Below are 13,953 nucleotides of genomic sequence, written 5' to 3'. Positions count from 1 at the left end.
AAAAAAAGCTTATTATTCTTTAAACGGTCCGTGTGTTTTAGGAATCGTTCTTAAAGAATTGGGACACAAAATCAAACTTTAGCATAAAATGTTTTAGTGTAAAGACTTTAGCTTAAACTCTTAACAAAAAAAAAACTCTTTTGAATTTAATTTCAGACAAAGGACGATGATGTGTCGTCCAGCGTGTGATTACCTCACTATTCGAGTCCCCTCCTCCCCCTTTATTGCATATACTCCTAGCTAACTAATTAAAAAAGATTTCTTAAATAAACAAAAGCTATAGTCCTACCTCAATATTTTGAATTTTCCCCATTTAGCTCAGAACCATTTATCTGTTGTACCCTCAAATTTGTTTGAAAAGTTTCCCCAAAAGCTTTTAGAAATAATTTTTTGCAGGTTCGCGGAAACACATTCATCGTTAAAAATTGTTGACATGAATTTTAGTCTGGACGTCGAAAGCTCACCTCAATTCATGTCGTTTCCTTTTCTTTTCATGATCATCAATTACGCAACTATTGCTATTAATTCATTTAATCAGTCCTAGAATCAGTCATCAAGGAACGTGATCAGATTAATTCAGATGAGACAGGATTTGCATTCAGAAGTCGATTTTCCTTGACTGAAAAACGTGCTTCCCTTAGGAATTAACGAGAATATAGCGTATAAAAAACGAACAACGAAAAATTGAAGTAAAGAAAAAGAAGAAATATTAAAACAATACCAAAAGAGTATAAAGTAAACAAAAAGAAATATCAAATGAAGATAAATTTCAGTCGGCGAACAACGAAGAATAAAGTATATATTTCGGCAAAGACCAATAGGCAAATTTGCTGTTTTATTGCTGTTTATATACATACATATACCGTGAATGTCCGAAATCTTGTTAGCTAATCCAAGTATTAGTGACGTCATTCATACAATTTTTTTTTCAAAAATTAAGGCCCTGAGCTAATTTTCCAAAAATTATAGCAAGCCAATTTCAGAAAAAAAAAGACGAGAAATATATTTATGAGAATTATATATTAAAGTGTATATATGTAACTGTAACTATATAACTGATTATATAATATTATATGATACAAATTGATAATAGGCTATATCAAAATATTAATAAAACATCTTAATTAGAATTACAAAATACATTAATAAAAATGATAAAATATAATTTAATATTATTAATTATATTATATATTTATACAATTATATACAAAAATATATGGGAAGATTATATGAAAATTATAGGAAGTATGAGAATCGTATCAGGAATTTTCGAGAAAAAATTTACTGATAAATAAGTAAGCATAAATATCTGCAATTATTGTTCGTTCAATAAGACAAAATGTGAGGTGATCTGCGAATGCTCACTCACACTAGCGTTTACATTGATGGGAAGTTAATAGCCCCTCATCATCTTACCGGTTGAGAATAATTATTTAAATCATCTCTGAATAACGGTGAGCGACCTTTGGACACACTACAAACCTACAGATGATAGACTGGTTCTTATAACTTGACTACCATATGTAAAAACTCGTTTTTAAAAAATTAAAAAAAAAAAGTTAGGAAGTTGATAGATGCGTACTATGCCCATCAATTTGTGAACTATCCTCGTTTTTTTTCTGCCTAACTTTTTTCAAATAAGATCCTTTTATAGAATCAGAAAAAAACAAAACAAATAAAATGTGAATATTTTTCTCGTTATGAGAAATCTGCGCATATTTTAGTGATTAATCAAACATTTTCGTTGTAACGAACTGTAGGTAAGGAGTGACTCGGCGCAATAGTAACCAAAACTATAAAACAAAATTTGTATGGCAATAGAATTCAACAATAAGAGAATTTAATTTTTATGCTAATTTCAAATATTTAAAGCTCATTAAGTTTAATGTTGCCCATTAACATTTACGAGCCTGATAAAATTTGTCCAATTTTTGAAAAAGGAGGGAAACACTCCCAAAAAGTAAAACGATTCAAGCGAAAATCACGCCATCAAATTCAGCATATTAGAGAGCCCTACAGTATAGATTTCAAGTTCAATGTACGAAAATGTGGAATTTTGCATTTTTTTGCCAAAAGAGTACCCTTGCTCTTTACGGTAAAGTTAGAACTTTTGTCACGGTTCCTTATGAAAGACTACATAAATACAAGACCCGTTGAATTTGAATGAGCAGTATTTTTAAATAACTTTAAGACTTTAGCATAAAGGGTGACGGTTGAGGAAGGGGTTAGTCCGCCCAAATTCCACTTTCCACACATGGAATAGTTTTTGTCTTCGTTTGTTTCATTATTGCTCCTTACTCTCAGCAAAAAAAAAATACTTTTTTTTATTTAATCAGACAAAAGTCAAATCCAGATAAGACCAAAAACTGGATGTTTCGATTGTTGATGGTCATTTTATCATGCTTAACTTAATACGTGAATCAAATCTCTTCCAAGTTAAAGGCATGGAGGCCATTGAACCTGGCCCGTCCCTACCCCAAAATCCCAAAGTTTTCACGATTTTCACTTTAATTTCTTAAAATTTATGTAGAATTAACCTATTTTTATTCAGGTGCGTGCCCCACCCCAAACTCCTCCTAATGAAATACTGTGCACAAATTTTGATGCATTTTATTTAAAAATATTTTGTGAAGCACACCCCCCTCCAGAACAAAACCATGGATACAGCCCTATATGATTTATTTTTCGTAATTAGCTCATGCAAGATAGATATTTGAAGACGTAACTAATAGGCAAAAAATATATGATCAGTATTCTTCAGAATTGAAAATTGTTCCCAGTCATTAACTGTTAAGGATAGTCAACGGTACGTTAAGAGTACCCTCGCTAAAAGTAAACAAAATAATAAAAAAAAAATTAAAAAACAGTTCGTATACTAAATTAAAAATAGTTTATTATTAAAATCATCCAAAAATATAAAAATTATTAAGTAATTAGCATAATAAGTACGCATTCATTTTGAAAAAAGAGGGTGTATTCCTTGGGTACAATCTTGACAAAATTATACCATCAAACACGTGGTAGAAAATTAAAAGAGCTTATCAAACGGAGATGTACAGTTCAATTGCTCAATTAAGTAATAATAGTCTTAGCTTATTCCAAACAGGGGCAGAACAACATAGCTTTTCGATTTAAAATATATGGTCGATTTAAAATATAGTAATTAAAATATATCGATATAAATATAAATATATCGATATAAAATATATCGATTAAGTTTAAAAATATCGATTTAAAACTTAATCGATTTAAAATACAGTAAAGTCATTTAAAAATGTTTTTTAACGGTGCACACATTTTGTTGGTAAATTGTCCCTATTTGCAATATTATGTAGGCTTTGATTTACTTATTAAATAAACACAAAATTATTCTGATATAAAAAAATTAAAGCAAGCCTTTTCACTTCAAATTAAAGGGCACTTCGTAAGAAATAGAGGAAACATTCCGAAGATACCTTCTTCTAATTTATTTTTTAAGTGATTCATCCTGGTGATATCATATCCGGACATTTCTTTATAAACATTTAATTAGCATAAATAACATCTTTTTATAGACGTTATTGCTCATTGCAAGAGCGTGAATAAAGACAATCGATAATGAATAATTATACCAATGAATTATACACTGTCTGTCAAAGAGATGTGATCACCCAGAGCGGGTCCTCTTACACCCCTCACATACGTATCTCGAGTTAATACCATCGGTGTAAGTCAACTACCCCTTGCAAACCCTTGACAGAGCTTCAGGAAGACTTCTCAACAGAGTTGCCACCCCAAAACATTTATCACTATTTTTAGTATTTTTCATATTTCCTAAACAAAAAAATCAGCACATAAGTCACTAGATTATTGAAGAAAATCACTAGATCGACCAACAGATCACTAAAATCTAATGATTTTTCCCTCATCGTGTGACAATCCTGCTTCTCAATAGTTTCCGTATTTGGAAAAGACCATACAAAGATAATTGACAGATATTTACATAAGTCCTTAAACTGAGGACATTGGATCGATCAGTCCAGAGATAAACATAAGAACGCATTAGAGGCCAGATGAAAGAAAAAAATCACTAGATAGATTTGTGAAATAGCAAAATTTTATAAAAATCTCCATATTTTTGGAAGGAAAGTGTCTCTCCCCTCCGCACAACTCACGCTTGCTCTCATTTTTCGTCTTCTTTTTTTTTAAGCAAATCATCGAGTTGCTGAAGACACACAGATATTTTTCTTTTTACATGGTTGTCTCAGTTACGAAAATATTCAAAGACATCAAGTTTTGATATTAAATTAGTTTAGTTTTGAAGTTTGTTAGTTAGTTTGAAGTTTTTAGTTTAGTTTAAATTAGTTTGACTTAAATTTGCCAGTTCCAAAAAGCTTATCATTGTTACCAGTCGAACAACTTTTTTTTTTTCCTGTCATAAATCTGTGGCAGTTTAAGGGAACCACCAGGAAATTTGGCAGGGTGAGATTTTCAATAAATTGTTTCGATGGTAATATACATGACTTGGCTTGAAATAGATCTGACGACAACTGGAGGGGGGGGCAGAAACACAGAGCCTAAGCCTCAAAGTGCAAATATTCATTGTTTTCTTTCTCCCATCGGAGCCAGTGGGGACCGTGAGGGCAGTGGAGAGATAATCCTCACTGATCCCTGCCTAGTGGTCCCAGTTGAATAGAAGGATGACATGAATATCGTTTTACTTTTAATCCTCATGACGCACTTCTTTCAAAGGTAGCAAGACTTGTTCACAATAATAAAGAGGGGAGGGGTGTAAGGGGCATTATATAATTTATAGCAATTTTTCAATTAGCTCACAATTTCTTTTTCAAGCAAGGAGAGTCAGGACCAGGGTCGGATCTAGAACAAAATCTTGGGGGGAGGTCAATGTGACAAGGGCGCAAATAAGTAAAATCTTGAGGGAGGGAATGTGACAAGGTTGCCAATGATTGACCCATTGAAAAATAACTTAAAAAAAGAGTAAAAAACAGCAAAAAACAAGGAATGGGGGGGGGTCTTCCCTTGCCTCCATGAATCTACCACTGATAGGGACCCATAGGCTTATGGTGGGAGAATCGTTGCTGACGATTCTGACGATCACATTGTGTGGTACAACCTGGTGCAAGTACAATTTTAGTTGAATATTGCACCGATTCACCAATTTACATTTACCTCTCCCCACAAACCATTAAGGTTAAAAACGGTAAATAACAACTATATATCTGGTATTGAGAACAAACCCAAGCACGTACCAATCAATTTTTTGGGAACCCAACAACAGCAAAATTGAAAAAAAAATTGAACAAAAATTTGATAATTTGAACAAGAATAGCCCGAAAATTTGGAAAAATTTAGGATTTTGGAGGAGGTGCTAGGCATCCTTTATCCTCCATCCGGCATGGACACAAGGGGAGAATTAGGGCCCTTCCCTCTCAAATTGTAGTTTTTACCGTAATTTTCTATGGTTGTGTATAATTGTCTCATTTCTACTGTTTCACAAATTAAACCCCTCCCCTTTCTTTGATGTTTACGTTTAATGAAGTTGGTGCATGGTATATTAACAAGAAAACGTTTGTCTCGGGGTCACCTTCTCCATATCCACACATGATCTATATATTGGAGTTCCACTTGTCCCGCCACACGCTACACACCTCTTTCACACCGTGTCTTTCGCAAACGAAAGTAAATGTTGTAAGCGTCTCAGTAAACGTCTATCGGGGAGCGGGTGGTTTACTCTCTGCCACCACTTGATGGACATCCTAAAGTTTTCCTTTTCCTACCACGCCCTACAAACCTCTGCCACACCATCCTCTTCGTATAACGCTTTGTACGTCACTTTACGCACATCCACGATGCGTGGTGGGCGCCACCTCCTCTAAAGGATTTGTGAAAGTGGTCAACATATCAACACATCTTACATATGATTCATGTTTTATGGTATTATGTTAGTCACGTTTAACGATCTTTTGGTCATGTTTTATGGTACTAATGGCAATGTATAGCAATATTTATCTTTTTTTTATAATGGTCAACTTTCCGAGAACAACTTTCACAAAAGTAAAAAAGCTAGGTATTGTTTTATAAATTTGCTTTTAACCAAGTAGGAAATAGTTATAGCCAAAATAAACAATTATGTGGTTTGACACAATTTGAAATTGAACTGGACAATAATTCAGCAAATATTTTTCGTTAAGAATCTCTTGTAACCATTTTACTTTGTAGGTCAGGGGCAGATATACAGACCAGCAACCGCTAACAAGCAAACACAACTTAGGAACAATAGGGAAATTTTTCCAAGACAGTGGAATACCACTGTTTGATATGAAAAGTCAGTGTGGTAATCGTCGCTATTTAGCAATCAATAAATATTGTAGATTCTTGTAAGATGTAAGGGGTGGAGGGAGGTCATCAGCATATATATGATTTTTTTGGTGTTAAAATTTCGGAAACACGAAAAATTCATAAATTATATGAAAGAATACAAACAAATTCGTAAAAAAACTTTAGAGTTCGAATGAGAATGAGCCCAAAGGCTTTACCGACGTACAAGCCTGATATTAGTAGAACAAACTAAGCTCTTCCGCCGGTATTGGATAGTTATTTTTTGGGCCATAAAAAAAAACGCTGGGCCTTTATGTCTATATCTGGTTACGAAGGACCTTATACGAAATGTAGAATGATGCATCGAAATTGTCTTATCCCAAGGAAATCAACAATAAAGGCTGAATTACTGCTTTTTCAGTTCCTACATAATAGATAACCCTAAGTAGTGAAAGGTTTTTTCGAAGTATATAGATAGCTGAAGCCTTTTCTCAATAATTGCTTAGAAATTTCAACCATGACATTTTTCTACCATAAATAGCATTTAAGTCTACGGTGTGTATGGATTTATATCAAGTAGAATCATTGGTAAGCAAAAGAATATTATAACTTGAATAATAATGAAACCTGGATCTTAAGTTTTTACACTATATTTTCTATAAATAACTTTTATGGCCAGGGACCTCCAAGAAAAATCCAGGTATTTAGGCCCTAAAAAACCGGAAAAAATCTTCACCCTATTGAAAATGCTCTTGATCCCCTTCCTATAAATATCTAGCCTTAAGCTCCCATATAAGGGAGAATAAGCTCCCATAGTAACCAATCAAATGCAAATCGAATTTCTGCAACAAAATAGATGATAAATAAGTATATTCATTCCAATATTACCAGCTAACATGTTAAATGCTATTTTTTTTGTATTGGACAAGCTACTGGATTTTTGTATGGATCAGATTTTTCCGTCAGATAAAAGGAGATCAGAAATCTAAATTGTTCCTCAGACTGCCTGTGAAAATAAGGTGGATCGCTAGCATTAATGTATGTATAAGGATGGGGAGCCCCTCCCTTGAATCAATCTTTTTTTTACCACTTTCAAGTTAATTCCCTTATTTTTCACCAAGTTCTCTTTTTGTAATTGCTCATCTCTCCTCCAAAATTAACTCCTGCGCATTTGTCTGGCCTGTGTGACCCATTTAATTGAAAACCATGATAAAACTATACGACAAATTTTTATTTTAAACGACATATTCAGTCATTTATAGTGGAGGGCCTCCGCCACTCTCTCCTTCCACCAAAAATGTAATTATTTGTATGCTCCTTCCCTGATTTCATATATTTCGCCTTACGTGTTTTGACCATTTTACGACACTCATTGATTTCCCGATTTCTCACTGATTTCCGGCACTTACGTAGAAATATGTTTCAAAGGGGGCATCCATAGACCTGAAAAAAAACCTCCGCAGACGTCCGCTTGGCCTAAAAATCCTGCTTTTCAAAAATTTCTTATGAACAAAAATAAAAAATGGCGGCAAAATCCATGACAGAAGTGGCGATATTTGATAAAATTTAATTCAATTTAAAAATTCTTTTCCAAATTTATATTGCTCAAGGTGTTGAATTGAGTCAAGTGAATGCAAGAACACAAGGAAAAGATCTAAAGTCATTCTTCCTTTAGCTCAAACATTAGACATAGCATGTATGTGTTCCATCGTTGCCAACTCGGTACAATTGTAACGTCTTTGGTACAATTTAGAGCTCCTGAAACAATACTTATATCCCTAAATGCTAGAAAGGTCAGTAAGCATGTGCAAAAATCATCTTCAGGCTCATCCAGCCCCTGAGAAGATTTATGACTTCCCAAAGAAAGTTAAACAAGGACGTGACCGTTTTGACAGAGGAAACAGAAGAGTAATAGGGTTTTCTATATGGAAATAGTGTGGGTGTCCTACTACGGGGCATTTTAAATGGCATATGGATCTCTACGAAGCAGAAGTTTTCCTAAATTCTTGCTCAGCATCGTGGAGATCTTATCTATAGCTATTCTGTCAAGCAAAACAAAATAGAAATATGGTATTTAAATTTTTCTCTTCCTCAGTAGACCTACCCCTTCTTAGGCACCGTCCTCAGTTGATATTCTAGAAGCTGAATGGTATGCATATTACGAATCTGTTTTTTTTGTCCCTGATCCCATGATAGAGCAATCTTGTGAAGTAGCTCGGGATCAATTTCTGGATGCTTAACCCGATGAAGATTTTGTGGCCTGCCACACACCCTACTTTCAGTGCTACAATTTTTACACCTCGTAAATCAGAGTTTAGCGAAGTTTTGAGGCTCAAAGCACCTTTCCCTGGCCCTTTTGTGTGTTGTAGATTTTTATTTCTGGTAATTTTACTTTTATAGGAATTGTACATTGGCACTGTAAATTTGAATTCAATTTTGTTTTTAAAGAAGCCATTATACATCAACCAGGCAAAACGCATTGAAATTTTACCCCCCCCCCCCCCTAAAAAAAAAAATCCAAAATAGGTGAGATGCAAACTAAAGCAAAAGCAAACTTTCGCATGCAAACCGATAAGGGTTCGCGTAGCGCAGGTGCCGATCTCCTGATTCTCCGCCCTCGGCCGGGGTGCAATGCGTGGTTGGGGGCAAGTCATCCGACGCTTTCCCGTGCTTTTCCCTAGATATCTCTAGGTACCCATTTGAAGCTGGGTAAACTTTTGGCTTGTCTTACGGGGAAACGCCACTAACCCTCGTCCTAAAACCAAATGGTCGGCACCACCGAGATTCGAACCAGCGACCCTTCGCTCGTGAGTTCGGCACGTTAACCACTCGGCCACGGACGGACAAATAGGTGAGATGCCTTTCGTAAATAGATCAATAGAACTTTGGAACTCATTACCTGATAGCTGTGTCACTGCTTGTACTGTTCCTAGTTTTAAGACTGAGTTAGTAAACACCTTTTTTTACAGTGATGTATATTGTCAACTACAAGTCTACCACTGATTTTTGTTAAATATTCCTGCAGTTGCCACTTTTTGATTTTCTTTTTTCTTTTTGATCTTCTTTTTGATTTTCATTTTGTATGTTATGCTTACAAGCTTTTAGCTTACAAGTTATTGGATGAATAAATAAATGAACAAGAAAAAGTTTGCGCAAGCTATTCAAATGTCAGCCCTTTGGGGGGAGATTTTCTTTTTCCCAAGGTCAACTACTTTCCAAAATGAAAAAGTCCCCCATGTAGTAGATAATTTCGAAGACCACACTGCCTTTCCGTGACGATAAATAATAGTTCGAATAGGGGGGATAAATCCTTTTATTAGATAGTGAACAAAAGGATTTATTCCCATTCGAACTATTATTTATCCCCATGTGGAATTTTACCTTATATGATTGCAGGAAAAAACCTTACCTTGGCATTTTGGAATATATGACTTGGTCCATTTTCCACCGATCATGCAGGTTGTATTCAAAAACTCATCACCAGTAGCAAAAATTTGACCAAAGGGGCAGGTAAACCCAATTTCAGCTCCAAAGTGGGTATCCCTTGAGGATGGTATTGCTCCCTCTCCAAGTTTAAGCTGAGGACAGTCAGCCGAATATACTACACGCCATCCACGCTGAGCCCGAAGTGAGCCAGATTTGAAGCTGATTAATAATTCTCCAGTCGACGCCGTTAAAGTCTGAGTAGGGATGACCCTGCCATTATATCCACCATTAGGGTGGAGCTGAGCACCAAGCCCGTTTCTGCCATCGTATACCTAAAGGAAATAGAATGAAAATTATACTGTATAGTTTTTTCACATTTTCCTTAAGCAATTTATTAATTTTAGTAATTTAGTAAGCTCTAGATCTATAATTTAGTAATTCTAGTAGTTTAGTTAACTTTTTACTAATTTACTTACTAGTAAACTAGTAAGTTTTAAAGCTAGTAAGTACTAAAAGTAAGTTTTAGTTACTTTTTACTAAAATCTAAAAAGTAGGTTATGGGCTATAAGATGTGTTATCTCTGAAAGATGTAAATTTTAGTAATCTAGTAAGTTTTAATTTTATAATTTAGTAATCTTAAAAGTTTTGTTAACAGTTAACACTAAATAAAAATACTTACTGTAAATGAAAAACACAGTTGAGTGTTCTTAATACATGTTTTAGTAATTTAGTATTTTCAATAAAACACTTTTTAGTGATTTTACTACAAAAGATTAATACCATGCAGAAGTCTAAGGACTTAAAAAGGAGCATATCTCAGTAAAACGCATCGACTACAAATCTAGTAAAACATCCAAAATCTTGTAAATTTAAATGAATTTTATTGTGCAATATTAAATGCATTTAGTAAGTCTATCGTAAAACTACTAATTTTCATTGTAAACAACTAATTTTCATTGTAATAACAAAATTACAAATTTTCATGCTATAACTACTAGTTTTCATTAGAAAAATACAAATTTCCATTTGACCTGGAGCAACAAGAAAAAACATATATTTCAAAACAAACTTTCAAAACAAACAAAACAAAAAGAACGATTTACTGAAAAGGGTGGGGGGATAAATATCAGACGGTACTACAAATTCCCCTTTCCGTCATTAAGCTATTTTTATAACACTCTCCTTAATGTAATAGAACTCATTTCTTTGGTGGTTGTTCAGCGATTTTGAGAGATGACAACCAACTCAATAATTAGGGGAGGATGCAGAATCAATATTTTGGGGGAAACCAACAAAAATTGGGTCCCCTATTGGTATTATTCACCGTTCCAATCAGGAGGATCCAACCATTCCTAGGATCCACCTCTGCCAATAGTTAAATAGTGCCGTTTTTAGTGCCATTTGAAACTGACAGATGGTGAAATTTATAGGAAGAACGTAAATATGAGCAATATTTTTAGTTGAGCTATCAAAAATCTATCTAAGATGTTCTGGTAGCCCGCTAGCCCCACCACTCAAGAAACAGCATAAAGTGCCTTTTTCGTGCCATATGGCACTTGCAGACGGCGGAACTTATATAAATCACGTACATATAAGAAGCAGCTTTTGGATGTGCTCTTAAGCATCTCTCTATGATGTTCTAATAACCCGCTAGGCCAGGAAAAAAAGAAGAAAAGACCGTTTAAACGGTCTTTTCTTCTTTCTTCTCTTTTTTTGGTCTTCTCTTTTTTTTATCCCATTTCGTTACTATGGGATGTCACTCTTTACTAGGTTGCAGCTAATGCTTCAACCATGACAAAGAGTTCATTGTAAATTCTCCCCAGAAACTAGTTAACATTGAAATCTGTGAAATCTAATAGATGGTAGAATTTTTTAAAACCTATTCAATATAAGCAATAGCTTTTAATTGATCCATTAAACATCTATCTACGATGTTGAGGTAGCCTGCTAATATTTCAGTAGCTTACTTATGGGAAGACGATTTATGAAACTTACTAAGGGGGCTGGAAGGGGGAGTGTACGTGAGGGATTCTTGTAAACCTCCTTTATGGTACTTTGTGGCTCATTGTTCTTGGTCATTTCCCATTGGTTTGGGAATATTGACACCAACTTTCCCCTCCCCCCACGATTTTGACGAAATTACACCACTACAGTTAACTATTATTAAATGGAATTAATTCAGCACGCCCCCAAAACCCTCGATCCTTGTCTCACAAGGATGGTATTAATATAAAAATGTTATTAATATTAATAAATGTTATTAATATAAAATTAACATAAGAATAATTAACATAAAAATTCAATTACCTGCACACTATCAGTGTTCTCTATTTGGAAGTCCATAAACTTCACCGACAAAGGACCCCCTCCAGAAGCCCTCACTCTGAAATTACATTCTTGATTATTTGGATATCTTCTAACACTGTCATATCCCGGAGTCACGATAGTGCCACTCACGTCATCTAATGATACATCACAACCCAAGGAATATCGTAGCCTAAAGCCTTTGTTGTGACCTTGAAGATCACTCCTCATGTAAAGATAAAGACGATTTTGTGTAGACGTAATGTAGACTGGATTATCCTTTAATTTGCCACTGAATGTGTGTAATCTGAGGGAAGTTGAGTTCATTCCATCTCTGACAAGTAACATATCACGGTCTTTTTCCAAGTCCATGTCATCGAACTAAAAACAAACAAAGAATTTTGTTAAAACCTTTGGACATTGAATTACACAACGATATCATCTATGTCATCGGATATTAAAAAAGAATGATTTTATTAAAATTATATACCATCAAAAATTGGATTCAAATTTGGTTCTATTCGGAATACATATGGACTTCTTCCATGTTATCGAGCTGAAAAAGGAAGAAAGAATTTCGTTAAAACTGTTGGGTGTCAAAAAGCGTACAGAAATCATCCTGGTCGTCAAACTAAATATTAAAAAAAAATAAAGGATTTTGTCATAAGAGAATGAAATAAACACAGGAACAATGAACGAACACCTACACTTTAAAGAGAACAGAGGACCTAGTATGATATATCGACCACACTCAAGATGTTTGATCTGTGTAAAACCGGTTTGTCTGTCTGCATTTGGAGATAATTAGCTTAGGCACAGTGAGATAAACTACTATAAAGGCATATTTTAGTTGGTATTTTGGTTACTACTACTAACAACTCACCCCACCACCAAGTCGCCTGAGGCCAGCACAGCTACGCATACTACTCCTACTCCATTCCAATCTATTCAAAGCCTCCCTTTTTATACCCTCCCAGGAAGTACTAATTTCCTTTAAATCTTATTTTATGATATCCTCCCACCCCAACTGCGAACGATCTGCTTATCGTTTAGCCATAGACGGTTGGCCCAAAAGGACAATCTTTGGCAAGCTGTAACTGTAATCTTTCATCCGCAGAACGTGCCCTAGTCATTTCAACCTTTCTCTCATTATAGCCCAAGAAAGGGGGATTGAGCCCCACTTTTCGTACAGCCTATTGTTTGTAATACGGTCAGTAAGCCAAGTACCCAGAAAAATTCGTAGGCAATTTCTCTGAAAAACATCTAGTAAATCTTCATCCGATTTTCGGAGCACGACATTTTTACAAGTCAGACGAACATTCCGGGGGGAGAGTTCAAACCCCCTACCCCTCTGTATACGGCCTTGTAAAGGGGAATAGAACACACCTCTGCTTAACTCCTGATTTAATAAAAAAAAATCAGCTGCTAACCTCATTTCCTACTTTAGGCGCAGCAGTGTTATTCTCGTACATAGTACTAATCACTTTAATGTATTTGTCTGGTATACCATACAAGGATAAAACCTTTGCTAACGCTCTTCTATCAACAGAATCGAACGCTTGCTCATAATCTATAAAACTGAGGACCAAAGGTGTTTCATAACTTGGGCACTTTTCATTAACCTAAGGATGAAAATTTGGTCGAGACATCCTCTATCTTTTCTAAAGCCGCATTGTTCTTCTCTTAAAGTTTTGTCTACAACATCTCTAAGTCTAATTAGTATCATATTACTATGTAATTTGCTACCTACAGAGACCAGGCTAATGCCTCAATAATTATCACACTCACTCTTATCACCTTTCTTATACAGTAGTTTAATTAAGGTCTTCCTAAAATCACTAGGGACTTCCCCTATTAACATTCCCCTATTTCCCCTATTAACCTATTAACAAGGGGAATGTTAAT

General features: G+C 34.9%; 1 protein-coding gene across 1 annotated transcript in view; it reads right to left on the bottom strand.

Annotated features, from left to right (window-relative positions):
• Window positions 1-13,953, bottom strand: part of LOC136038864 (uncharacterized) — a 204,878-nt gene that overhangs the window by 133,323 nt on the left and 57,602 nt on the right. Inside the window, exons 10-11 of the mRNA XM_065722318.1 lie at window positions 12,052-12,429; window positions 9,728-10,076 (exon numbers count right to left, since the gene is read on the bottom strand). Of these exons, the coding sequence (XP_065578390.1) occupies window positions 9,728-10,076; window positions 12,052-12,429 (727 nt within the window). The remainder of the gene's footprint in view (window positions 1-9,727; window positions 10,077-12,051; window positions 12,430-13,953) is intronic.

Source organism: Artemia franciscana, chromosome 18 (genome assembly GCF_032884065.1).
Source record: "Artemia franciscana chromosome 18, ASM3288406v1, whole genome shotgun sequence".
In the NCBI taxonomy this organism is placed as follows: domain Eukaryota; kingdom Metazoa; phylum Arthropoda; class Branchiopoda; order Anostraca; family Artemiidae; genus Artemia; species Artemia franciscana.
This window is presented reverse-complemented; position numbering and strand designations above follow the sequence as displayed.